The 27,121-nt window shown below is 40.1% G+C and overlaps 2 protein-coding genes and 2 long non-coding RNA genes across 6 annotated transcripts; 2 read left to right on the top strand and 2 right to left on the bottom strand.

The window, feature by feature from the left end:
- Positions 1–415: 415 nt before the first annotated feature.
- Positions 416–20,423, top strand: pcsk1 (proprotein convertase subtilisin/kexin type 1). The gene is made up of 14 exons (XM_017493442.3): positions 416–1,056; positions 2,581–2,685; positions 4,022–4,147; positions 8,971–9,117; positions 10,786–10,862; positions 12,339–12,427; positions 13,577–13,749; positions 13,839–14,051; positions 14,686–14,786; positions 15,387–15,620; positions 15,861–16,018; positions 16,129–16,262; positions 16,653–16,814; positions 17,311–20,423. Exons 1-14 carry the CDS (start codon positions 871–873, stop codon positions 17,713–17,715), a joined length of 2,310 nt encoding a protein of 769 aa, XP_017348931.1. The 5' UTR covers positions 416–870; the 3' UTR covers positions 17,716–20,423.
- Positions 12,969–15,487, bottom strand: LOC108279305 (uncharacterized). The gene is made up of 2 exons (XR_001815492.3): positions 15,359–15,487; positions 12,969–14,769 (listed from the first exon to the last, which is right to left on the bottom strand). It is a non-coding gene; the product is annotated as an uncharacterized LOC108279305 (long non-coding RNA).
- On the bottom strand, positions 18,134–23,105 carry LOC124629139 (uncharacterized). The gene is made up of 2 exons (XR_006984031.2): positions 23,012–23,105; positions 18,134–18,431 (listed from the first exon to the last, which is right to left on the bottom strand). It is a non-coding gene; the product is annotated as an uncharacterized LOC124629139 (long non-coding RNA).
- On the top strand, positions 22,249–27,121 carry LOC108279304 (globoside alpha-1,3-N-acetylgalactosaminyltransferase 1). 3 transcript variants are annotated; one of them, XM_017493445.3, is made up of 4 exons: positions 22,250–22,536; positions 22,802–22,944; positions 23,020–23,085; positions 25,374–27,121. In XM_017493445.3, the coding sequence occupies exon 4, from the start codon at positions 25,394–25,396 to the stop codon at positions 26,303–26,305; it is 912 nt and encodes a 303-aa protein (XP_017348934.1). In that variant the 5' UTR covers positions 22,250–22,536; positions 22,802–22,944; positions 23,020–23,085; positions 25,374–25,393; the 3' UTR covers positions 26,306–27,121. The 3 variants fall into 3 exon arrangements, with proteins under 3 accessions (XP_017348933.1, XP_017348934.1, XP_053543649.1); XM_017493444.3 differs by lacking the exon at positions 22,802–22,944 and having other exon boundaries at positions 22,249–22,536; XM_053687674.1 differs by lacking the exons at positions 22,250–22,536; positions 22,802–22,944 and having other exon boundaries at positions 22,951–23,085.

Genomic DNA, 27,121 nt, shown 5'->3' with positions numbered 1-27,121 from the left:
AATTTGGTAACCAAATTGAAGATAGAACATCACATAGCATTATGTTACTTTATGAAATCGAGACAAAATGAGTATTTGAAATAAATATGAATATTGTTGAGGAATAACAATCTTAGGCAGCAGGTAATCTTAGTCAATGTATCCTAGCCTTTGCCTGGAGCTGTCCAAAGCTGCTGTGCTGAATCGACTCAATGACGCGCATCCTGTCGTCAATGTTGCCTATATATAAATAAATAAATTAAAAACAAAAAAATATATAAATTAGATGGGTTTTTAAAAAAAAAAAAAAAATCAAAGGACACAATCCATTGAATAGTGAAGGATTGAATGTGTTCATTTCATCTGCTCTACAAAATGAGCTCTGACATTTTCATAGAAACAAATGAACAGAGATTCCAAAGGCTCTCCAGCTTCACTTAGATAAAAAAAAAAGTGTTGTGGTTATTTATAGATGAAATTTCCCCTCCTCCTCCTCCTCCTCCTCATCCTCCTCCTGCTCCTGCTCTCTCGGGACTGGAGCATCCTACCCCAGGTAGAAATTGACGTCAGAACGTTTTCGCAAATTGACGTGTAAACATCCCTTCCCCTTCCCCGAATCATTCACTGGTAGCTTTTCCCCGCCTGCTTTCAGTTACTCCTTCTACACTGCCGCAAAATCGGTCCCTTAGAATAAAACGGAATTTAGGCTAAAAAAAAAAGAAAAAAAAGAAGGCAACAAATAAATTCTAAGCTATTTATTGGACATTTTATTTATTTGTTTGTTTGTTTGTTTATTTATTTATTTATTTATTACCTCGGTTGCGTCATAAAACGGTCGGGAGCGAGTCGACGCACGCCTTCCTTTCTTCTATTCCTGGTGTTTAATCTGAGATGGGAGTGAGATGTCGGGCTTCGGTGGCGGTGATGATGCTGCGCGCGACTCTGGCGGTTCTTCTGTGCGCTGTGTGCGCGCGCTCCCAGCGACAATACCTGAACGAGTGGGCCGTGGAGGTACCGGGGGGTCTACACGCTGCCCGGACCATCGCCGACGAGCTCGGTTACGAGTTAGTGCGACAGGTAGGCGGATGGGAAACCACACACGTCTCACGTTACAGCGTTTTATCACATATTCATCCGAGTTTGTTTTATGCACGAGGATTTGTTTGGTTTATACATGGGGTTTTGTTTGGTTAATGCATGGAGTTTTGCTTGGTTTATGCGTGGGGTTTTGCTTGGTTTATGCGTGGGGTTTTGCTTGGTTTATGCATTGGGGTTTTGCTTGGTTAATGCATTGAGTTATGTTTGGTTTAAACGTGGGGTTTTGTTTGGTTTATGCATGGAGTTTTGCTTGCTTTATGCGTGGGGTTTTGTTTGGTTTATGCATGAGATTTTGTTTGGTTAATGCATGGGTTTTGTTTGGTTTATGCGTAAGATTTTGTTTGGTTTATGCGTAAGATTTTGTTTGGTTAATGCATGGAGCTTGCTTGGTTAATGAATGGAGTTTTGCTTGGTTTATATGTGGGGTTTTGCTTGGTTAATGCATGGAGTTTTGCTTGGTTTATTTGTGGGGTTTTGTTTGGTTAATGGATGGTGTTTTGCTTGGTTTAAGCATGGAGGTTTGTTTGGTTTATGTATGGGGATTTTTTGGTTAATGCATGTAGGTTTGTTTGGTTTATGCATGGGATTTATTTGGAGTTTTGCTTGGTTAATATATGAATTACTTTAGGTTTTTGTTGTAGCTCTGCCGGTGAATATAAGCGAGTTATGGTTACATGAACTCATACTGTAGGTAAACTACAACCATTTTCAGGTGGAAATTAATTGCATTTTTGTTTAAGCATAATCTCCTTCTATTCATAATCTCCCGCTATTGTGAACTATATGTATATCTGTATTTGAGACCTTTACAATGGACAAATTAGTTGGCAAGTTTGAGAGATCCACAGGTTGCCTTGTGTGACGTCCCTTGAGCTCTGACCAACTAAAAATAACTTTCCTAGTCACTGGGGTGGTACCTTTACTTTGCGTATCGTATCATTAATATGTGTATTTCACCTGGAAACGTGGATATATGATAGTTTGCGAAAAGGCTGCAGGTACAAAATCTGTGAAACTTTCTAAGTAAACATGCATCTTTCTAGGTAAAAAAATAAATAAAGGTACAGTAAGTGAAACCTTGAGGTCTACCCCAGTGACAAGGAAAGGTAGAGTGAAGGCAAAATTAAAAAGATTTATTTTCCCTGGTGTTTTATCTGGTTCTAAAACATTCATGAATTTTTCCCCTAATTATTGATTTTTTTTTTTAACAAAAATGAGCAATAGGGGTCTTTTACTCCACAAATGGGGATTTTTAGTAACAGCAAAATGTCTTACGATATCGTTACATAACTATAAGCAATCTGAAAGTGGTTGAACTACATCCAAAAATGATCTTGTTTTTATCTCAGGAGTTAAATAAGTTCTAAGTTGAATTGAATAAGTTTAGCTCACTAAAAGTAAAATGGGTGAAAATGGTTAACCCAAATTCCAAACCCACAAGATAGAAAGCTTAATGAACAAGAATGAATCATCAATGGGTGCTCTATCCTCTTCTTTTTGCAGATTGGGGCCCTAGAGAACCATTATTTATTCAAACATCACTATCATCCTAGCAGGACCAAAAGAAGTGCATATCACATTACCAAAAGGCTGTCAGAAGATGACAGGGTAAGAACTCTCTATCAGAAATTCCTTATTTCTGTACATTCATGTGTTAAATATACATTATCTGTTGGACTGTCAGTAGTCATTGCAGTTTAAAATGTGTAAATGACTAACATTTCTCATGTTTGGTCTAAATTCATCCATCCATCCATTTATCCATGCATCCATCCAACCAACATCTGCCCAACAAACCAACCAACCATGCATCCAACCATCCATCCATCCTGTTACGCGACTCGGCGCTAGGATGTAAAATAGCGTTGTATAGGACCCACTTGTCTAAGAGGGCAATATATGGTGTGGAGTGGAACCAAGTATGAAAAACTTAACACCTTGAGTGGGGTACACACCAGGTAGGTTGTGGGCATTGGACTGTAGCACTAGCCACTGAGCTAAATGCAGCAATGCTATCATGAAAGGTGTGGTGTTTATGAAACTATTGGGAGGGATATGAGCCTGGGAAAACTTAGAACCTATGGCTGAACACAAAAACACTGCAGCATAATCATAGGCCTTGTCTGAGGCGCAAACCAGGTAAACTATATGCAGCAGACTGTAGCACTTGCCACTGAGCTAAATGCAGGAATAGCATGTGTGAGGGTTGTAGTGCTTATGAAAGACTATGAGTGATACGGGCAGGGGTAAACTTGGCTAAACACAACGGTGTGAACAACCACCTTAAGTGGGGTGTGAATCAGGTAGGTCGTGTACGCCAGCCCATAGCACTAAACGCAACGCTAAGTTCCGGGTATAATAGTTATGAGACTCGTCAACTCGGAGCCTATGGCTTAACACAAAATGGCCCTTTCAACGACCGAACGTGAAAGAACTAAATATTCTTTCTCGGTGGCTGACTCCTTTGTTAGCCTCCTCACACTGTTGCGTAATGGACTTCTCTAAACTCAATTCTCAATATTTTCTTCTATAACTCTGAATACTGAAATACATTTAATTAGAGCAGCATGCTGCTATCCTACTGGCTGGCACAGAACGATGTCCGCATGCGGAATGAGGCCCTCGGAGTGCTTATAAAGAGGGTTAGGGTTAGGGTCAAACTGTGACCGGGTGTGACATGTTTATACTGATTACCTGTGTGAGAGGGCTGCATTATAAAAGCCTGTGCAGGTGGCAACGGATTTGCCTGAGAGAGCACCACCGGCATTGCACATCCATTCGTCCATCAGTCTATCTATCTGGCCAACCAATCATCTCTCCACCCATCCATCCATCCGTCTTTCCATTCAAACATCTGTCCATCCATCTATTCATCCATCTATCAACAAATGTATGTATTTGTGAATATATCTAAAAAAATGTTATTGTCTTTTTTTCTCCGAAGGTGTCTTGGGCAGAGCAGCAGTATGAAATGAAACGGAGCAAGCGTGCTCCACTGGGGGGAGAATGTAAAGACTGTTCTGTGGACAAACTTTTTGATGACCCCATGTGGAACCAGCAGTGGTACTTGGTGAGCTTCCTTTGGTTGGCTTGACATAATCATTGTGTGTAGTTCAATCAACTTCCTTATAATTTATGCTCTCCATTTATCTGTGGCAAGTGGCACTTTAGAGCAGGCAAATTAGCCATTTATTATGCCTAATATGCTTGATAATGTTGGTGGTAAAAAAAGACACGTTTCCAAAAAGATCATGGCCATATCAATAAATGAAAGCCTCACTTCACTGATAACTGAGAGAAAGAATTAGAAAGTCAATGAGAAAAAGAATAGGTCCATCTATTAAAATCCGAATCACCATGTTTTTAAGTCTGTGTTGTTCAACAGAGTGAATTTCTTCTTCTCTCTGGACATGGAGACTTGTCTTGGCCCAAGCACTTCATTACTAGGCCAGTGTTTCCTCTGGGACTCTGTTTCTTGGCTATAGTAGTATACAGCATTAGTGCTTTAGTCATAAAGCAGATGCAGTAGGATGTAAGCGCAAGCCTTTTATTTAAATCCAAATCAGCAAACAAACGGAACAGGAAACAGTGGTCGATCGGTCAGTCAGTCCGAACAGAGTAGGCCAATCAAACTCACAAACGATGGAGAAAACTAGCAGTCCAAACCGATAGAAATAAACAGAAATATACTACTCACAGGAAATGCACAGGAAAGTGGCAAAACCTTGCAAAGTTTAGGGGTAAGTAAGCTGGTTATATACAGAGAGCAAATAAGAAATAAGCAGATATAAATGACAATAAATAAACAACGATATATAATGGTTGGGCTGGAATCGAATATGGATTTGTCGTGGCTCCTTGGTTTGGCAGTAAATTCGGGTGAGAAACTATTTAGAAACTATGTCTCTATGAACAGATTTTATGAGCAAGCATGTTTTTAATCCAATATATTTGAATTTACAACTTTATAATCAGTAACCATTAGGCACTGTTTGGGCCACGACTGCCCCATTAAGTGACCCAACAATCCATAACTCTGAAGGTTGAGGCCTTATTCTTGAGGCTTTGGGAAAATATGGGAAATATTCTGTGGGAAAAAATGGTTGACTGAATAGACATATAGATAGAGACAGAAGGAAAAAGAACATATATTTAGATATTTAGGAGAGAATCAGCCGTTGCTAAACCAAACCAACTAAATTTGTTTTAGCACTGTGGGCTGACGTCATTATTTTACACAATCCATCTAACTCGGTCAGAGATGTCCCACTTCTACCAGATATACATGTACAGCCAATCAAGCCTTGAGCTTTGACCCATTTTTCCATCAAATAGAATACTTTCACTGACCGATTCATTTTGGCTATACCATAATGCTGTTGCATTCTCAAATCTGATTGGTCAGAAAAGTGTTGATTCATTTTCTGTAACACCACAGCTGTGATAGTAGCTTCCAGCTTGAAGCTTTACATTAATATACACTTTCTAATACCTGTTTTTATGATAGAAATTGATTCACAGGGATTTGTATAGTGGGCGGTACATGTAAATAGATTAAGAACCATGTCATTGTTGATATGGGGACGTTTTCTGTGAGAAGACTTTTATTTAGCATTTTTGGAAGGAGTCTCCAGTGTCAGCGCTTTGTAACAATCAGCGGTAAAGATGTAACTTTGTGTTGTCTGACATGGGAAAGTCTGAATGTTTTTTGGTTTCTCAGTAATGTGACAAGCCACATTTTTTTTATTTTGACTTATTAAGTTCAGGCGAGAGGGAAAAAAGAGACTCTGGTGAGGGACGTGCTTCAAAACAATAATAACGTTGGTCCGCAAGACACTACCATGTCATTGGACATTTTGTACTAACAGCACGCCCGGTAGTGTTTTATTCCTTACATATGGCTTCCCTTGCTCTCTCCTTTGTTTAGCAAGTATCATAGTTATGCGTCTTTCTGCAATATCTCTAGTATTATGGGTTTCTCCTGTTTTATCTTGCTTTTATGACTATAAAACAGGATATTGGGAAATCTGAGTCACCCATAAAAGGCACATAAAGGTATCACTTCCCGGAGTCCTAATTGAACACCTCATAACATGAATTCCTGCTTGATTTTGCCGTATGTTTTTCAATCTGTTTATATTGAATATCCTCATCTCTTGAGTCAAATCAACCACAGTATATTTCTTGTCATTTGGGTGACTATGCATGTGCTCTACAATAAAAATAAAAATAAAGTTAAATGTTGAAAATGAGAACGCATGTTCAGATGTTCGGCGTGTCTAATGGTTGTTTTCGATGAAACAATGTTTGACTGCCCTGTTAAATGTGTAGATTGTAGTCACCTTTAGACATTTTCGAATTGATAAGTCTAACATCTCTGCCCATGCATAAAAGGCAAGTCCTTTTTAAAGAACCAATTTGCAAAAGTGGCCTGGTTTGCGCGGCATGTTCGTGTGCGGTACGAGCCGTCGTAGTGCAGTGGTGCATAGAGAAAGAGGGGGAGAGGGAGAGAGTGAGGATGACGTGCGAGGTCTGGAGAGGAGACAGGATGTGCCAAGAAGGAAGGGAGGGCAGAGGGAAAAGAGAGATTGTCATGGAGTGTGGTGAATACATTACCTTGTAGCTCTTGATAATTCAATCAGAGATGACTCACAAGGCGTTTCTCTCCATTTCTACAGAAAGCCGTATGCTGTAATTTAGTGGGTGTGGCGACTCTGAGCATGTCTTTGGTTTTTCCGACCAAACGATCATAGAAGAAATCCGCAGGCGGTAGCTGAGATGTTTTGTGTTGTGACGGACCTTTGCTGTTTTAGCATAATCCAGAAAAGCTATTACGTTGTGTGAATTATGTGTGAATATCTAAGGGCTGTGGTCATCCTATCTAAAAATCCTGATACATGTGGCCATACGCATGATATTTGCTCCCTTCCCCCTCCCTCAGCTTAGAGATCTGAGTTATGAGTCATTCCTGAGGGTCGTGCTTGTGTAACATCGATGCAGTCTCTATCTCAAAGCTCTTTCTTTGAGCCCTTCTCTTAGCTCTGAGTCATCAGCGATGTTGGGCAGGGCTTCACTTCTCCTCCCTTCCCTGTCCATTAACCAATTGACACTAATGAGCTCTCTTCCACTTCCCATGCCAAGCTTTTTAAACGAATTACGGATTCATTGTCAAGCTGATTACGTCCTCTTCTTTCTGTATTGTAGCTGTGACTGCACTTTAGTGCTTTCTCTTTCTAACGGTTAATAATCTGCCTAAAGGTGGCACGTCTTCAAGACACAGCGAGGACTGAGAATAGTCTCCAAAAGGTCAAGACGGAAGATTATATCGGTCGCTTTTCATTTTAAACAAGAGCCGTTCAGCTTTGGAGCGGCTTAACAATGGGATTAATACAGAGCCTTTTGATCATTAGTCGATTTATTTGTAAAGCACATTCAAACCAAAGTGCTATAGATACAACCTTTACATAAAAGTCACATCAACATACAAATGTGTCTTTTAGACACCTCACATCTTCCTTCACACGTTTATCTCATGTAGTGAATTTTTCATGTACAGTGCATGTTTTTATTTTTCCAAATGTGAATTTTTAACACATTATCAACGTATTTTTTAATTGCGATTTTTGTCATGATGATTCAGTTTTTTTTTTTAAACATCTAATTCTATCATCATTTATTTGTACTTTGTATATTTGATTTATTTATGCCAACTTGTAGTTAGCTAACTTCAGCTGACTAGTATGCTGTATCACTGGAACATGTGATTAGCGAAGGCAAGATGTACACACGCAGATTCCCTATTCAAAAACAATAACACAGGAACGTGTTAGAGAAATAGAAATAAACAAGGAAATAACTCTCAGAATTGCACGATACTATTGGTGAGACTTTGCAACAAGAAGTCCAAACACCAGAGAGAGAAATAACCTGGCTAATCAACATAGAACAGGTGAACACAATAGCGTAATCATGCAATGACAGCGCAGAGGTGGAGATAGGACCAAAACCAAAACAAAGGTACATGGCCAAACATAAACAAAAGCACCTGGAGCATCATGACTCGCATTGAGAGGGGGAATTTGTGACAATCATTAGGTGAAAGTTCAGTTGTTCATTAAAATAAACTAAACAACATTTCATAGAAGGTCTACTCTTGTTACACAGTGTTTCAAACTACATTAAACTGGCAAACTTTAAATGAATTCTTCAGTGTGTTTAGCTAGTCAATATAATACTATTACAAAAAAAATAAAAAAATAAAAATAAATAATAATAATAATAATCAGAATATTTGGTTACAAGATACAGTGCTTTTATTTCAAAAGAGTAACTTACTTCTGCCCAGTCTGGGCCTTCTTATCGCTGTAGTGATAAGCGCTGCAGCGCTGTAGCTAGCACTTGTAGATTAGCCACATGCCATTGTTTTCTCTCTGGTTTGTGGATGCATGAGATCACTTTTTGAACCAGATCAAATCATCAAAATAAAAGACCCTTTCAGTAACTGGATCTTGGTGTAGGTTTATGTGACAGAATTTTGTTTCAGTGTAGCAGTAACTTTTACCTCAGGAATTAAAAATAACGCTCCAGTTTTTACTCCAGTAGTTACATAACCATGATCCAATTTTCGCACATGACATGGATTTACAGATTTTTCACATCAGGCTGCCAAAACAATAATTATAATCCAATGTTTGGCTTACAGAGGATATTGGCTATCATGGTTGTTCGCATTATTAATAATAGAAATCATGAATGGTTTACTATTGGGAATTCTATGCCAGATACTATAGCCATGGAGAAAGGGACACACACAAAGGCACACACATGCTCAGACCCAAATAAGACTATTTATATCCTCTCTAACCATTTCACTCCATCTATCCTGCCCTGTAGCAAGACACACGGACATCGTCGTCGCTGCCGAAGCTGGACCTTCACGTGATCCCTGTGTGGAAGAAAGGCATCACTGGTAAAGGCATTGTCATCACCGTGCTGGATGACGGTCTGGAATGGAACCACACCGACATCTACCCGAATTACGTAAGTGCGTCACCATAGCAACAGGCCACTCCACCGCCACAACATCGTTCGTCTGTTTCCATGGTGACAACGACCCCCAGCCAGCCGAACGATTATCTGTAGTGACCGTCACCAGAGCATGCAGAGCCATCTAATGAACGCACAGACGGGAATGCTTGCAAACGTCTGTGATATTTAAGGCCTCTATGCAGCGAGAAATATGCATCAGCATGCAGATATTACATTCTAGCATGAGCTGTATTCTGACGCGTTCTATTACATCTCATGTTTACAAACTGTAGAGGCTGATGGAGATGCGCTTTTCACTTGAGTGCGGGCCTTTTGTGTGTGATAGTGAAAAGATGTGTTGCAATCAGAGGCCGCACACACACATACATACGCATACATACATACATACACATACACACAGACTGAAGGAGGCGGAAATGGAGTGTGAGTCTGCGTTTCCACACATATGGACCTATAGTGTTTGTAATTGTCTTCACTCAGTCAGAAGTCCTTTAATGTCTCCGTTGTACAGTGATGGAAGTACTCAAGCATTATGTCCTATAGTCAATAGAGGCTAATTTCCCAGTCAGAGACTGAGCCTTGTCCTCGTCCTGCCGTTCAAACGGTATTGAATGTGTGTCCAGAAAACCCAAGTAAAGCCAGCTTTACCGTGTAAGATTTTTCACTGCCAACAACATTCTGACAGTGTCAGAAATTTATGATTAAAACACTTGTCTAAACACCGCCAAAATGAATGCGGCAAAGTATTGCGCAAAACTCACGAGACAGCTACAAATGCGGTAATGGCGATGGTGAAACATAAACAAAACATACTATTGGATTGGAAAATATCCTTATTACCTCAAGCTCAAAAATGTTCCTGCTTATGCAACCTTATTTTCTACATGAGCCTGGATCACACTGACTCATGATGTAAGCAGAACATACTAAGTTTAGAAGACCTTACAATCACATCTTATAAAAACACTCCATATAATCTGACATGGAGACCACATGTTGTCTATTACAAAATTGGGATGTGACACATAATAAATAATCTTAAAAGACCGCGTAACCCTTTCTAGCAGTACATAGATGTTACATTCTGCCAGTGGAATTGAAATCGACTAACCAGACCTTTTCAATCAGTATAAACAAACTAATTATTTTATGTCCCCAAGTCTGTTATAAGATTAATCAGGACACTGTTGGGTTTCTGTGTGTAGAGTATCATGACTCTGCTGGTGAGCAGGGCAAGGGGAAAGGGGAGGGGTGTGAATAAAAAAAAGAAACACTTTTGAAATACTGCAAATTCTTAAAGCCCTGAGTGTCTACTTTCATAATAACCACAGGAGCCATTAACCAATACTGTGGAGTGTGACATCACAAATAAATTCAATGCTGAACACAGGTACACCCGAAAACAGGCAGAATTTCCTTTTTTTTTTTTTTTTTTACCTCTGGTTAACCAGCACAGTGTAAAACTGCTTTAAGAACAGAATCTCTTCAACTGCCCAGCTGTATGCGTACATTGGATTTTGTAAAGCTGCAGTCATACTCACATTTCAGTTATGTGAGTTTTCTGTATGCATTCACCCATATTTGGAACCGAAATGTATGGATTCACTATGTGACACTTCAGGGAAACTTTCTTGAATGCAAAAACTCTGTCTCTTCCAGGATCCTGATGCCAGTTATGATTTCAATGACAACGATCCTGATCCTTTCCCCAGATACGACTCCACCAATGAGAACAAGTGAGTGACCGTCATAATTCTCCTCTCGGATTAGGATTAGCGCTTGGTAATCAAGAATTAGGGCAACAATGCAAGAATCGCTGTTGCTTGATGTAATTCGACGTCATCGGGGCTTGAAAAAATGACAGCTGTGTTTAAAGCCAAACCATGTGTCTGCTTTAGAAAGGTCTCTCATCCATTCTTGCGTAACAGAATTATATATACGTTCGCATTTATTTACTTACTTGACAGACACTTTGATATAAGTGAGGTACAGTAGATTGCAATGAAAGCATCATACTTCAAGTTTGATATTTTGTATATTAGTTCGTGTTCTTTATACTGTGTCGTGTAATGACTTAATTCAGTTGAAATCTATGCTCATCGAGGCCTCCTAGCGGTGCGTGTCCTAGTAGGCCTAGTCAATAATCCATCCCTAGTCATAGCAATCCTCTACTGGGTTTTCATTACAAAATAGCAGACTCCCATTGTACTAAAAAAAATAGAGATGCATCATCATGTAAAACATTTGTTACATTCAGAAATCAAATACTTGGAGATGCTACGACTTTTGGAGCCCCCCAAAATCATTCTGCAAGTGTAAAATGATGAGTGTTGACCTGTTTGGCAATTAGAGGCTGACTTAGGTGGTAGAAAAAAGGAAAACAATCATTATTCTCCCACAATAAAGCAACATGCAGCTCCCACACAACACATCTGACTGACTCATAATGTGGTAGGTAGAGGTCTTGTGTGAACACGCACACATACACACACGCGCACACACACACACACAAATGTGATAGCATGGTTTTGTCAAGTAGACTTGAAGTACTTCACTATAATTGGCTGTATGTGCAGCGTCTGTCAATAGTCCAATTATTCTTGAAAGAAAGTTCATCTGAAAAGACTTAATGCATAATGCTATCATGCTATCAAGTGGGGAAAAAAAAAAAAAAAACCCAAAACATTTAATACAATACTTTGAGCAGGGTTTTTGTCAACAGTAAGTTTTTATAAAGCACATACACTAATCATCCATAACATTAAAAGCACTGATAGGTGACAGGACTGACTGTTGCAAAGCACTGACACTGGAGACTCCTTCCATAAATGCTAAATAAACTTACATAAAGATCCACCATATCAATGATTCTACATTTTTATTTGTTGTATGACAACACATTTTTAATTCATTTATTATAAGGCTTAGATTATTGTGGAGCATCTGCCGTACAGGTCCCTGTGAATGAGCTGTAAATATAGAAATTATAACGTGTTACCAAGAACACATTCATATAAACCTGGGATTTACCTTTTGGTCGGAAATACTGTCAGAGCTGCTGTTATAGAAAATGAATCAGCACCTTCTGACCAATCAGATTGGAGAATTCAGAGTTCTGTGGATTTGGAAAATATGGCCATTCTGTATTTATAAATAAAAGTATAAAATGGACTAGGTTATATTAAGATATTCTTTTGATTTTTGCTCATCAGACACGGAACAAGGTGTGCAGGTGAAATAGCAATGCAAGCAGACAACAACAAATGTGGAGTCGGAGTGGCGTACAACTCAAAGGTCGGAGGTGAGAGAATCTGAATCTTGTTCTTTATTTAGCAAAAAGGAGCTTGTGTACCAGAGGAAGATATGTGTTTTAAACATCTCGCTGAATAAATGAGTGCATTCAAAGTCTGATATACATTAAGAGATTTTTTTTTTAAATCCTTTTTATACAGTATATCAGATCTATAGCTCAATCTGTCCCTTTTAGATTTTGGTTTAATAAAGGCATTTGCGCAACTATTAGACCATTTCCTGAGTCTGCGTCCGAGTTACAGTCATACTCTTAAGTCCGCTTGCTATTTGGTTTGGTTTGGTTTGATTTCACACCGAAAATAATGAAACAAACAAAAAAATCTTGGGCTTGTAAAACTCTTTCACTCCTCGATCAGAAATATGGCGACAGAAAATATAAAGAAAAATAGAATATAGACAATATAGAAAAACCACACAAAAAAAATCAGCTAAGATAGCTAGTTTGTTTAATTGTGCAGTGTGGAACCAAACCAAACAGTAAATGAACCAAAAAGAATCAATTTACACTGATTCAGCTTCGGAAAATGGACTATTTTGGTGTGGGTTTTTTTTATTATAAGAAAGGCTGTTAGTATCACAAAATGGAGGTTGAGACAAATGCAAATGCAGACAGAGCAGTTTAAGGAAAGTGATGCAAACAATCCAAAACGCTGAGCAAAGATGCTGTCGAAAAACAGGCACAAAAGGTCAGGTGATTCGCAAACAGGATAAACTGGGTCACAAACTATGGACAGAAACAGGATCAGACCGGAGAAGACTAACACAATGAAAATACGGGCAAATACTTTGCATAGAACGAATCAATGAAAGTCTCTTTATATAGGCTGCTCATGTGGGTAGGCGGCGGTGCTTGCTGGGAGATTGAGTCTGTGGGTTGCTGTGATGTGACAGTTAGCCGTCAAAGGCAGAATGTTTCTGTGTTTTGATCACTACTTTTGAACTCTCATCTGAATTACCACATACTTGGACTTTTCTACACCAATTGAAACATGCTATAGGTCCATTTGGGTCTCCAAACTTTTATATTTGATATATTTAAAAAGAACACATTATACTAACCAGTACAATTGAAAATTCCATTTAAAAAAAGCCTCCATCACATTCACATTCCCTTTCCCCACTTCATTTTGATCCTCAGGAATCCGAATGTTGGACGGAATTGTGACCGATGCCATCGAGGCGAGCTCTATAGGGTTTAACCCTGACCACGTTGACATCTATAGTGCCAGCTGGGGGCCGAACGACGATGGAAAAACAGTAGAGGGGCCAGGTCGTCTGGCACAGAAAGCCTTCGAGTATGGCATCCAGAAGGTGAGACACCAACTCCCTGTGTACAATTTCATTCGATATGATATAACGTTCGCGTTTTAAGAAAGACTTTGTTGGCTCGGTGTCCTCAGGGCCGTGGTGGAAAGGGCTCCATCTTTGTTTGGGCGTCAGGTAACGGTGGGCGTCAGGGTGATAACTGTGACTGTGATGGGTATACGGACAGCATCTTCACCGTCTCCATCAGCAGCGCATCACAGCAGGGTCTCTCGCCCTGGTATGCTGAGAAATGTTCATCCACCCTCGCCACCGCCTACAGCAGTGGAGACTACACTGACCAGAGGATTGTGAGTCACTTAAACACATACACTCTGCATCCTGGACTCAGATTATATGTAGTCAGATTAGACTGATAGTACTCTTAGTCTGTGAGTTAGTGAACCAGTATCAGGATGTAGGTATTGATAGAGAGTTCAAAGCATTTCCGTAAGTCACTCTGGATAAGGGCATCTGCCAAATATCATAAGTGTAAATGTAAATATAAATGTAGTAACTAGATCACAATATCAGTCAGACAAATTCTACAGACAATTCCTTTGATTATTGACCCAAACCTCAGAAACCACCAGTAGCCCCAATTTAAGTTTCTTATTACAGCCTGACATTACATTTACATTTATGGCATTTGGCAGATGCCCTTATCCAGATCGACTTACAATTATCTCATACAATTATCTCTTATATCAGCTGAGCAATTGAGGGTTAAGAACCTTGCTCAAGGGCCCAGCAGTGGCAGCTTGGTGTAGCTGGTATTTGAACTCACCACTGAGCTACCACTTCCCACATACAAATGTAGTGTTGTTGTTGTTTGAAACACGACATTTACAGTCTCCCCTGGTTGGTACTTTGTCCTGTGAATAATTAATGGACGTACATATATCTGTGTACCTTAAACCCGTTGTCTCATTTATTGTACTGCAGACCAGTGCTGATCTTCACAATGAATGCACAGAGACACACACTGGAACATCTGCTTCTGCTCCACTGGCAGCTGGGATATTCGCTCTGGCGTTAGAACAGAAGTATGTACAGATGTTATCACAACAGCACTTACAGTATATACATTAACATTTTTTTTCAATAACAACATCCAGAAGTGTTTTGCTCCTCTTATAACACAGCACTTTGTCAACGTTAAGCTCTCCTTCGTGAAAACTTACAGTTACAGCTTTACCTCTGACTGTTACAAAGCACTGACTCTGGAGACTCCTTCTATAAATGCAAAATAAATGCTGCCTCACAGAAAAATTCACTATATAAACAATAATGTGTTTTTGTTTTTAAAAATCTGTTGACTTTTTTGTTTTATTTTAATTTTAATCTTTATATTTTTTAAAACAGGGCCCTCTGGTGGCTTGGGGGTCTTAATTAACTGCTTATATCACTTATAACTAGAAACAGCCCTGAATAAATCATATGCTCAACACATAGTCAAGCGAGCACAGTTAAGATGTCCTTTAATCTCTTTAATAACGTTAGGCTAGGGCGAAGATTGCAATGAGGGTTATTGGTTTTAACAAAATCTTTCGTTAATGTTATGTGTAATTGATCTATAAATGAACAGAAATACTGTATGACTGCTCAGAGCTCATACTGAAGTGTAGGTGTCTGAATGTTTCCAGTCCTGATCTAACATGGAGGGACCTGCAGCACTTGGTGGTGTGGACGTCCGAGTTCGATCCTCTAGCGAATAACCCTGGCTGGAAGAGGAACGGCGCCGGTCTTATGGTGAACAGCCGCTTCGGATTCGGCTTGCTCAACGCTAAAGCTCTGGTAGACCTGGCCGATCCCAAAGTGTGGAAGCATGTGCCTGAGAAGAAACAATGCATTGTGAGAGATGACACCTTCCAGCCCAGGTACAGGACATTCACAGGCAATTATTTTTTTTCAGATCAGATTATTAGGAGGGTGACAGTAATATATGCAGTATTAATGTTATCTGTTATTATGGTCTGTTACAATATTATAACATAAGGTTTAATCCAAAACAAAGGAGACAATATTTATCACCATGCCTACTATCATGGTACATACAGTACAGTATGTACTCACATATATATATATATATAAAGTTGTTGGTTTCCACTCTGTTCCAGGCCTCTGAAGGCAGCAGGTGAGATCAGCATTGAGATCCCCACTAAAGCATGCACTGGCCAGACAAACGCTATTTTCTCATTAGAGCACGTGCAGGTAGAGGCCAGCATTGAGTACACCAGGAGAGGAGACCTCCACATCACGCTTACCTCTCCATCAGGTGAGATATACCCTCACACTTAGAACACACACTGGTGCTGTGCATGTACATAGCTCCAGGCAGATCTACTACATACTATTGCGTGTAAAACACTGTGTTTGTCCAATCAGGTACTACTACAGTGCTCTTGGCTGAGAGGGAGAGGGACACTTCCACTAATGGCTTCAGGAACTGGGCCTTCATGTCTGTGCACACCTGGGGAGAGAACCCTTCCGGCACCTGGACCCTGAAGATCACTGACACGGTAAATAGCAAGAGCTCCATCTTTCTGTGAAATATGTGAATTAGGATTTTTTTTTTCTTAGATTACCTTTAATAATCATAGAACATTGTTAATAATGTACAAAATGTTTAAAGGTGCAGTGTATCATTTTTTTTGTTGTTTCTAGATATATGATTTAATAATGATTTCATTTTAAAGATACTGTATGTTCACAGTGATTCACAATATTGCCATGCAATTTATCTTGCTAGTGTCTTTTGTTTACGCTTCTGTTTACTTGTTTTCCGGCTCAGAAATAGTCTTCACTGATACTCGGCTGCTCAAATAAAACATATATATATGTATATATATAAAACATATGTTTCCTATATCAGTATTTTCCATTTATACTCTTTCTCGCTTTCTCTCCAGTCAGGGCGGATGGAGAATGAGGGGCAGATCCTAAGCTGGAAGCTCATTCTACACGGGACCTCTGAGAAGCCGGAGCACATGAAAAAGCCGAGAGTGTACACTTCCTACAATGCTGTGCAGAACGACCGCAGAGGAGTGGAACACATGGAGGACATGCTGGAGGTAAGAGTAATACAGTACAGTACACACACTACATACTTTCTGCTTGTATGCTGGCATTTCTTTTAGATTATCTATGCGACACTGCATTTAATCGATGTACTGATTGTTTAAAGGTGCAGTTTGCAATTTTGTAGTTGTTTCTAGACCTATACTAATCATATTATTTCAAAGATACCATTGACAAGCTGAGATTTGCATCATTTCTGTGCAATGGATATTGTTGTTTTCTTTGTTACAAGCTTCTCTTTATAGTTTTTCTGGCCCAGAAACGAGCTCCATTCCAGCTGTAACAGGGCTTTGCCTCTCTCCCCTAAAAAGTGAAGAATGTAGTTCTAATAAAAAGGGTACAATTTGGCCAGTGCACAAGGAAATTCCATTGTAACCGAAAAATTCCAAACTGCTCCTTTAAATTCCCACAACGTTTAAATCTGCCTGTTTCAACTATGCTCTTTTGTTATTTGTTAAAATCAAATATTGCATTGTATATTCATTATAGGAGGCCGCCCTCTCTCCTAACAAACCAGAGAAGCCCCTGACACCAGCTAAAGTCACATCTTCTACACCTGACACTGCTTCTGGCCCAGAAGAAAAGCCTGCTTTGTCGCAGTCTTCGTCCTCCCCCAGTTTAGCGCTGCTGCGCCTCCTCCAGTCAGCTTTTAACAGACAGACCCCTGCCATGTATCCTCACTCCGTGGCTTCCTTCGGCCGAGCCGAAACTCGAGACAGGATCCCTAAGAAGAAGTTGCTCGAAGCCATGGAATGGCTCAAACAGGACACAGTTCCTGAGAACAACCTGTACAACGACTACAGCGACAACTTCTACAGAGCACAAGCCTATCGGCACAGAGACGACCGGCTGATGCAGGCTCTGTTCGACATGCTTGAAGGAGAGCAGCAGTGAGGTGGTGGAGAGGCGAAAGGAAGGTTAGGGGAAGGTCAGCGGAATAGGTACGCAGTAAGGTTATATAAGGTAAAATGATGTAATGGCAGAAAGTGAGAAGAAGCACATGGATAAGTGAATGAGAGCCAGGCACAGAACGAGAGATTCACTCTTACACATCGGTTTGTAGTTTATTCTCATCACTCTTTTTCTCATCTGTAATCACTCTGAGGCCTCTTTATGTTTCGTGTATCTCAGTCCCATCTACTGTGCTGTGCACATGACCGGTTCTCATTCCTCGTCATATACTGCTGCATTCACATCAACTCGGAAAAAGATGAAAACCTCATATTGCGTCTAAAAAATCTTAAAATTAAAATATTATCGTAGATTTTATGACACATACAGTGCCTTGCATACGTATTCACCCCCCCCTTAACCATTTCCACATTTTAATGGGTTACAAAGTGAAACTCACCGTGATGCTGCCACCACCATGCTTCACTGTAGAGATGTTGTCCAGGGTGATGAGCAGAGTTGTGCCAAGGTAGCTCTTTATACCAGAATGCCCTTTCCCACATTTGCAGAGTCTCCAATATGCCTTTTGGTAAAGTCCAAGTAGGATTTCACGTGGCTTGCCACTCTTCCATAAAGCCGAGCTTTCACTTGCTTCCGGGTTATAGTTGCCATGTGAACAGCTGATATTTGGTGGAGGGCTTCCACTATGTAGAGTCGTGCTTAAATAAATATAAATATATTTAAAGGTGTTCTGCAGAATGTTTCAGATATATTTTATAACCCAACCCTGACTGATACTTTTCCAGAACTTTGACCCAGACTTGTTTTGATAAGGTCCGTGGTCTTCATGATGCTGTTTGTCTAGGTATGTTCGTGAATAAACTCCAGGAACAGGTGTATTTATATTGAGATCACATGACACTTGCATTACTTATGTGAGTTCTGGTGGCAACAGTTTTTTTTCTCCCCAATTTCCGACCCACTAGCCAAAACTCCCCTATCACATCGCAGCTACCAATTGTGGAGGGTTGGGCAAAAACGTGCTTCCTCTGAGCCATGTGAAGCCAACCTCCATATCATTTCAAACTGCTGCTCATGCTGCATCACAGGGCAGCATAACGCACTCAGAGAAAAGAGATATCTGCCCTCTTCCACATACATGAGCTCACAGATGCCCACGATTGTGATAGGGAGAGAGAATAATGCAATCCCTCCCACCCTCAGAGCGTAGCAAATTTTGCTCTCTTTCAGTCCTGGCTATGGTTGGCTGTGGCATCGAAATCAAGATCCCCTGACAATAGCGTGAACACTTTTCAGTTTAGGAGCCACTCATGGCAACTGGCTGTACGAGAACTAATTTCAGGGTTTCACAACAATGGGGGTGAATACTTATGCAATAATACGTTTGACTTTCTTTATTAGTTCGACGTGACAAGCTGAAAACTCTAACCCACAGTAATTCCGACATGACGTGAATGTCGTAATTGCCTACAGCTGGATGTACGGTGCTCCTTTAACACGCTGTTTTACTTCCTGTCATGTGACCTGTGCCCCGTGACCATGTCCTCTCTCATTCCGGGCCCTCACTGCCCTACCGCTGCTTACATTATGCTGCTTTCACTGCCAGCCCTTTCTGCATGCGCTACTTCAATGAAAGATTTTCTTTACAACCTAATCATATAGTATTCTATTTAATATGCAAACGTGATTATAAAGATGTGTTGTAAATCTATTCAAAAATCTGTTTTATTTCCACAAATTATTAAGGAAAAAAAACACCTTAAAGCCTACACAGATGTGCATATAATTAACAAGAAACTCGTTAGATTCTTTATACAGGGTAGATCATGTTTATAATTATTATTAGTTCATTATTTGGATATACCAGAGTTCATCCGTCATTCCGGTTCCGGTCCGCACTTTATAAACGAAACGATCATTAAAATGTTTAATTTTCCAAGGCCACATGGGTGAACGGTTTGGAAAATCCTTAAAGGATTGAACTATATAAAAGAGTTGTTAGACTACCATGGCCTATGTAGGGGACTCAGCTTATTTTGTATATTCAACAGTTCATAATATGAAATAAAGATTTATTTTTCTATGGATTCCTAGTAATTTATGCAAATGAATAGGAAAAAAAAAACTATCTATTGAATCCTGCTATACCTTGACATCATCATATCTCATATAACAACCCGCTCTTATTGCAGGTAGTTTTGTGTTACGTGTGAATCATTTCAGAACTATACACGAATAAATCCAGCGTATTTATTGTAATAAAGACCTGAAAGCTATTGTCTGTTATTGATGTTAGTAAAACAAGTTTGAACGCTGCAATGTCGGCTCGTCATGATGCTCAGTTAAATATATTCATGAGGCAAACGCATTAACTCTTATGTTTACAGCAGGAGTGTACCTCAAAAGCCTGGTTTCAATTACGTTTGCCTGGTTCTGTGATTGTAGCCCCGCCCCACTTCTCTGCCAGCTCTGAGAAAATGTAAAAATCAGATAAGAGAATATCAAGATGGAAAGAGAGGGAATGAAGAACGTTCACACACATCCTGTAATTTATTCATTTTTCAGTGTAGTCAGTGTTTATATATGTTGATTGATTAAAGATGTTTACAAAAGCCAATATAGTTTCAATTATGTATGAATATTATAATATATGGTTTTTCATCATAATAAACTGTAAAGTTATCTTGCAAGTGAACGCTTTGTGGTCTGTGTGTGGGATTTCGCAGGGGGTCTTTTTTGGGGGGGGGTTCCATTACGAGGAAAAAGATGTCACTTACATATACACACAAACACACACACACACACTCAGAGGGAGAGAGAGAGAGAGAGAGAGAGAGAGAGAGTCCTAAATGCTCTCCCTCCTAAAGTCTGCTCCAACATCATTAATAATTTAAGTGTCATTTGATTGCAAGAACATATTGCAAAAGAGGAGGCGAAATGAAAAGCAAGAAAAAGATGCATACAGTATTAAAAGAGCAATGGAAAGAGAATTCATGTTCAAATTACAGATAGTTTCATAGTCTGTTTGTTTGTATGAAAGGTTATAGTGCCATCTTGTGGTGTAAACATGAGAAAGCTTCATGGCGGAAAACTCCACCATGAAACACATTAAATATGTTTTTATTGAAATATTTGTGACGTCCTTAATAATTCTGGTGCTAATTTGTTGGTTGGTGCTTGTTGTATTTTCCTTATTCCTGTCAGACATTAGCTGTTGTGTGCCACACTGACATCACAGTGGGACATTGCTACATTAATCAACAATCTCAAACATCCATCCATCCATCTATCCATTTTCTATACCACTCATCTTACTGGATCGCACAGAACCTGGAGCCTATCCCAGGGAGCATGGGGCACAGGGCAGGGTTCAACCTTGGACAGGGTGCTATCACATACACATTCACACACCCATTCATACACTATGGACACTTTGGACATGCCAATCAGCCTACCAAGCATGTCTTTGGACTGGGGGAGGAAACCGGAGTACCCGGAGGAAATCCCTGCAGCACATGCCAATCAGCCTACCATGCATGTCTTTGGACTGGGGGAGGAAACCAGAGTACCCGGAGGAAACCCCTTTAGCACGAGGAGAACATGCAAACTCCGCTCACACGGTGCAGCGGCGGAAATCAAACCCGCAACCTTGGCGGTATGAGGCGAACGTGCTAACCGCCACCATGCGTCCCAATCTCAAACATAAGAGACCACCCTTTTCTCATGCCTCTTATTAATGCGAAATCCAACATAGAAGTAGTAGAGACAACAAACGCTGGACTCTGGAAAGTCAGTACCGCTAGAGTACATAATGCAGGTACGGTGAGTTACAGCAGAGACTCAACTCAGGTAGTATTAATCAGATAAACATATCAGGTAGATATTAACATGAAACTTTGGAAGCTGATCTGTTTGAGCAGAGTGTGCAGAAGAGGAGGTGAGACTGGACAGACGGAATCACTAAAGTGCTGCTGCATCACTCTCTTTAGGTTGGTAAATCCCACTAGCTCCACTATCAGCAGGTAAGAAACTGCTATTCAAAGTGAAACTAGACCAACATGTCATTGAAAGCGGTTTAAACCCGCCCAAAAAGTAATATATATCGTTGAAGATCACTTCCATCCATCCATCCATCCATCCATTTTCCATGAAGTTTATCCTACACAGGGTCACGGGGGAGCTTGGAGCCTACTCCAGGGAACTTGAAGCACACGGTGTTGGGAAACCCTGAACTGGGTGCCAATCCATTTCAGGGTACAATCACACACACAGTCACTCACTACGGACAATTTGGAAATGCCAGTCAACCTATAACGCATGTCTTTGGACTGGTGGAGGAAACCGGAGTACTTGGAGGAAACCCCCAAAGCACGGGAAGAACGTGCGAACTCCGCACGTTTCATTTTAATAAAGTCTATAATATCCAATAGCCTATTAGCCTATTATGTTGCGCTAATAAACAGTAGATCTGCATGCTGTCCTTCAGCGCAATCTATCCATCCCCCTTTTACACTCCTCTCTCTTTTCAGTCTGAAATCTGTTCACCAGAATGCTGTAAACATCTGGCTGCTGTGGGTTAGAGCCAGAACAGATTCCTTAAACTCAACCATATCAAGACAGAGGGTAGAAAAAGAGTGAAGAATGCAGCAGATGAGAATGTAACTAAGAGTATCGGGAGAGAAAAGAAACAAACAGACGGGTGGGAGAGAAAACTGGATTAAAACTAAGTGAGAAAAGAGAGCGAGAGAGAGCGACAGAAAAATAGAGACATGGCTCTGTTCCCATACTGCAGGCTGCCTTCAGGTCAGTGAGACTTTGCTCTGCTACTTAATCTCTCTCGTTCACTTTTTTCCTGGCTTGCTCACTTGTTGTTGATCTTTATTTCTTCATGCTAGCATTGCTAATCTATCATATTTCTGTTTCGCATTTTCAATACGCAATCATCAACATACTTTAGCATTGACACTGTGTCTCATTCCAAGTACCTAGCAGTTCTTCAAAAGACAGAGAAACAAACGCATGGTATCACCGAACAACTTGCATTCCTTTCATATTCTGCTCTCTGCAGGATCTCGGCACGTGCAAAGATGTGGAGACGTCTACCAAATTTTTTCACTTCAACAAGTTTAATGCACAAGCTGAATTGTCATACAGGAACATGAGCCTAAAGCTGTGCAACAACACGCATTTAAGTTTAACATGACATCAAAGGTCTTACACGCATGACATCATTTGTTCAGTACTATGTTCATTTTCATACGTATATTCATATACTCACTCTTACAGGATTTTCTTTTGGGAATCGGAAGCCACTGCTTGTCTTGGGTGTATGTCTTCTCGCTGGACTGGTTTGTAAGTGCAGAATCTTGTCCATGTCACCATTTTGAAATCAGTCAAGGCTCTAAGGCCTCATAGCCCACAGGCACATGCCTGATCCAAACACACACACAAAAAAAGGATCACTTGTGCTTAGGGAAATAATTTGTCACTGGCTTTTAAAAATGACTGTAAAAGGAGCATAATCCATTATAATTCTCTCATGTTTAATTGATTATATAAGATTTGCTTTTTAAAAGTTTAACCTCAAAACAATTCAAGACAGTTCCAAAAAAGTGCTTTACATAAAACAGAGTGAACGATAAAGGACTTGATGTCATTAAAAAAAACAATAAGTAGCAATAGCCTCATAAAATACAAATCTAATGAGGATTCTACTGTATTTAATCTATAAGCTGATTATTATTTACCATCTATAATAATCTTTGGTAATATATACAGTATAGCAGTATATATTTAATCTGTACTGAACCCTGTAGAATCCTTATGGTTAGATGACTTGTCCCTCTGGTTGGGACACTCAAAGTTCTATGTATTTTCAGATCCAGATGCCTATGGCTGATAGATACAAGTACCATTCTCCCAGGGGGGTGAATAATTATGCAACCAACAACTGTCTGCTTTTTTGTTTAAGTAGAATTAGACTTATTGTGTAAAACAAATGGTAAAATTTCTCAGTCAAGTCCAATTAAATTATAGCACTACAAAATGTGGAAAAGGTCAAATTGGGGGGTGAATACTTATGCAAGCCACTGTCAAATCTTACTGAATTGTTTCCCTATCTAACCCTTTTAGAAACCCTTAAAGAACCATTTCTGAGAGTGTAGAACTTGTGTTCCTAATATTCGATGAAGTTTAACAGAAATATACACTATATGGCCAAAAGTATGTGGACACCAGACCATCACACCCACCCATACGTGGTCCTTCCCTAACTGTTGCCACAAAAGTGGAAGTACACAATTGTATAGAATGTCGTTGTATGCTGTTCCATTACAAATCCGTTTTACTGGAACTAAGCTGCCCAGACCTGTTCCAGCATGACAATGCCCCTGCACACTAAGTGAGCTCCATGAAGACATGGTCTGCCAAGGTTGGTTTAGAAGAACTCGTGTGTCCTGTACAGAGCCCTGACCTCAGCCCCATTTAACACATTTAGGATGCATTAGAAGGCTGACTGCATGCAAGGCTTCCTTGCCTTGACATCAGCACCTGACCTCTTACGGCTGAATGGGCAAAAATCCCCACAGCCACGCTCCAAAATCTAGTGGAAAGCCTTCCCAGAACAGTGGAGGGTATTATAAGAACAAAGGAGGAATAAATCTGGATTAGGATGTTCAAAAAGCACAAATAGAAGTGAATTGGTCAGGTGTCCACATACTTTTGGCCATATAGTGTAAGAAATCAAGGAAGTTTTTAGGCTGGATTTTAAAAAACATCAAGAGTATTCCAAATTGTGTCTAAAATGCTGTATGTGTAGGAGCTTCTAGATCTTGCATCAACTGAGGTACAAGTGGTCCTGAGAATCAGCAGCAAAAACAGGATATAAAACTTCAAGACGCTGGTGAAATAAACAGAATCTAGGTCATTAAAGTGATATTTCACCCTAAAACGAGATTCAATTCAATAACTATTGCTAAATATAAACATTGATGGTTTACTTTTGTGGACTAACTCCATTTTAATAAAATCCATCTTGCTGTTTCTGCACTATGGGGAGTTGTTGCACCAAAGCACATTGATAAGTGCAGACAGAGCGACAACCATTTTATTAAAACAGCGTCAACGCTGTTAAGGAAATAACCATCATCTCGGTTTTTGTCTGGAGCTCTAGTTACTGACTCTCATGTTGTCATGTAGTAAAATATCACTTTAAGGGCCTTAAGTGTCAAAAGCATGGAGGAGTATTCCACAGAAGTTATATGTTTACATGACAATTTCATATTATCCAAGTTGCTGGAACAACCCTACTGAGCAAAACAATATAAGTGTTGTTCTACTTGCTAATGGGAATTGGCGTAGTGATTTCCATTAGACATTTTATCACAAAATCGAATAATTATAGTTGGGTTCCAATTGTTCATGTTCTCTTAATGCAGTTATGTATATATTCCAGTTTGGTCCATATGGCCCCATCAAGGTTTAGTAGTGGATATGATCTATACACACCAATATGCAATATCCAATATGTGAACCAAAGCCTGGGCAATAACCAGTTATTGTAACTACAATCAATGGAAATTATAAATTGGGCAAATTAAGAATACCTGAGAAATGGTTCTACTCATCAGTTTTTTTTCCAGACTTTCTAAGGGAGAAGAGAATGTCTGCTGTTCCTATCCAGACCATGTCTCTGTTGTCGGGAGTTCAGCAAAGGCGATCAGGATTGAATATTAAAGAGGTTCCTGTGATGACACCTTGGGGTGCCCCTCTGGTGTGGGGGGACAGTGAATCCTCGGTCTGGCGTAGAGACGAGTTTGCCCATCTTGGTGCCCGCACGGGCCTGGCAATCCTGGCAATCGGGAACTATAATCACTACTTACAACGCCTCCTGTCTTCTGCCGAACTCTACTTCCTGCTCAATTTCTATGTCACTTACTACGTCTTGACTGACAGACCACGAGAACTGGATCCTCCCCTGAATCTGGGGCTAAACAGGGAGCTGCGTGTCATTCCTGTGGCTGAGATGCCAGGCTGGGATAGGCTCAGTCTGCGGCGCATGGCTTTGCTTGCAACCCTCATTAAGGAGCAGATAAATCTGGAGGTAGATTATGTCTACTGCATTGATGTTGACCAGGAATTCACAAACCCAGTGGGCACAGAGATCTTGGGCAAGCTGACGGCCACACTACATCCTTTGTTCTATGCAAAACCTAGGTATTCTTACCCTTACGAGAAGAACCCAGTCTCACTGGCTTATGTTGAAGAGGGGGAAGGTGACTATTACTACAGCTCTGAGTTCTATGGAGGCCTGTGCTCCAAGGTGTTAGCCATGGCTCAGACATGCTCCCTACTCATCCTACAGGACCAGGAGAAGGGGATTCGAGCCAAAGAATTAGAAGAGAGTTACCTTAACCGCTATTTGATCAACCATAGGCCCACTTGTGTCCTTTCACCAGAGTACAACTGGTGGGAGTCACCTGGAGTCCCTGAAGTGCCCACTCAGAGGCTACGCTCAATAGGGAGACAATGCCTATCGACAGGCAACTACAAGGGAAATACAAATGCTTGCTGAAGAGAGAAAGGAGGGGGACAACCAGAATACTTGTTTTGATGACACAGAAAGGAACATTTGACTGTGTGATGATATCAGTGCATGCCAAAACGCGAGTTTCAGAGATGTTCTTACTGGAATTCACTCACAAATGAGAGTTGGTAAAAAAAATTTTTTAAAGAACATCCTAATTTCACGCTATTGCAATCAGTTTAGCATGCTAAAGTGCATCATTTACAGATCATAATAGATACTCTACATAAAACATTTTAGAACCTGACAGGTCGTATTGGAATGCTATAAAAATGTTGCAGATAACATAGCTAAGGTTGCACTTCATTTCAGTGTAGAGTTACTTTTGCAAACAAACCGTTAAACTGATATATGTGCTCACCAATTATGGAAGTTAATAATAATGGCACCATAAGGACCTTTTAATTTATGACTGACATTCTTGTGTGGTAGTGGTAGCTCAGGAGTTAAAGTTCTAAGCTAGTGCTCGGATGATTTTGAGTTTGAATCCCAGGACTGCCTTGCGCAACTGTTGAGCCCTTAAACAAAACCTTCAACCCAATTGCTTAGATTGTATCCTCTTTTTAATTGTAAGTTGTTTTGATGAACTTGCGAATGAATGTAAACGTACACAAAGTAGACATCATTGCTAGGGACATCTGCAGTTTGAATGTATGGATTTTCTTAATGAGGGAAATACGAAACATTTCTTGTGTTTCTTGTACTTCGGTTTCGTTTCTTTCTCCAGAATCCACTCAGCACCACTTTAAATACTTCCAACAAGCCTTAATAACACCTAAATAAACATTTACTGTGGTTCTTTTA

This window comes from Ictalurus punctatus, chromosome 18 (genome assembly GCF_001660625.3).
Source record: "Ictalurus punctatus breed USDA103 chromosome 18, Coco_2.0, whole genome shotgun sequence".
Taxonomy (NCBI): Eukaryota; Metazoa; Chordata; class Actinopteri; order Siluriformes; family Ictaluridae; genus Ictalurus; species Ictalurus punctatus.
This window is presented reverse-complemented; position numbering and strand designations above follow the sequence as displayed.

What these genes read in the sequence shown, in the direction of transcription:
- pcsk1 (XM_017493442.3), top strand. Translation starts at nt 871, where the DNA reads ATGGGAGTGAGATGTCGGGCTTCGGTGGCGGTGATGATGCTGCGCGCG. An exon ending in TCGAGTATGGCATCCAGAAG is followed by an intron (nt 13,750 to 13,838) that starts GTGAGACACCAA and finishes CGGTGTCCTCAG; the next exon opens with GGCCGTGGTGGAAAGGGCTC. An exon ending in ACATGGAGGACATGCTGGAG is followed by an intron (nt 16,815 to 17,310) that starts GTAAGAGTAATA and finishes TATTCATTATAG; the next exon opens with GAGGCCGCCCTCTCTCCTAA.
- LOC108279304 (XM_053687674.1), top strand. Translation starts at nt 22,956, where the DNA reads ATGACATCATTTGTTCAGTACTATGTTCATTTTCATACGTATATTCAT. An exon ending in TCTTCTCGCTGGACTGGTTT is followed by an intron (nt 23,086 to 25,373) that starts GTAAGTGCAGAA and finishes TTTTTTTTCCAG; the next exon opens with ACTTTCTAAGGGAGAAGAGA.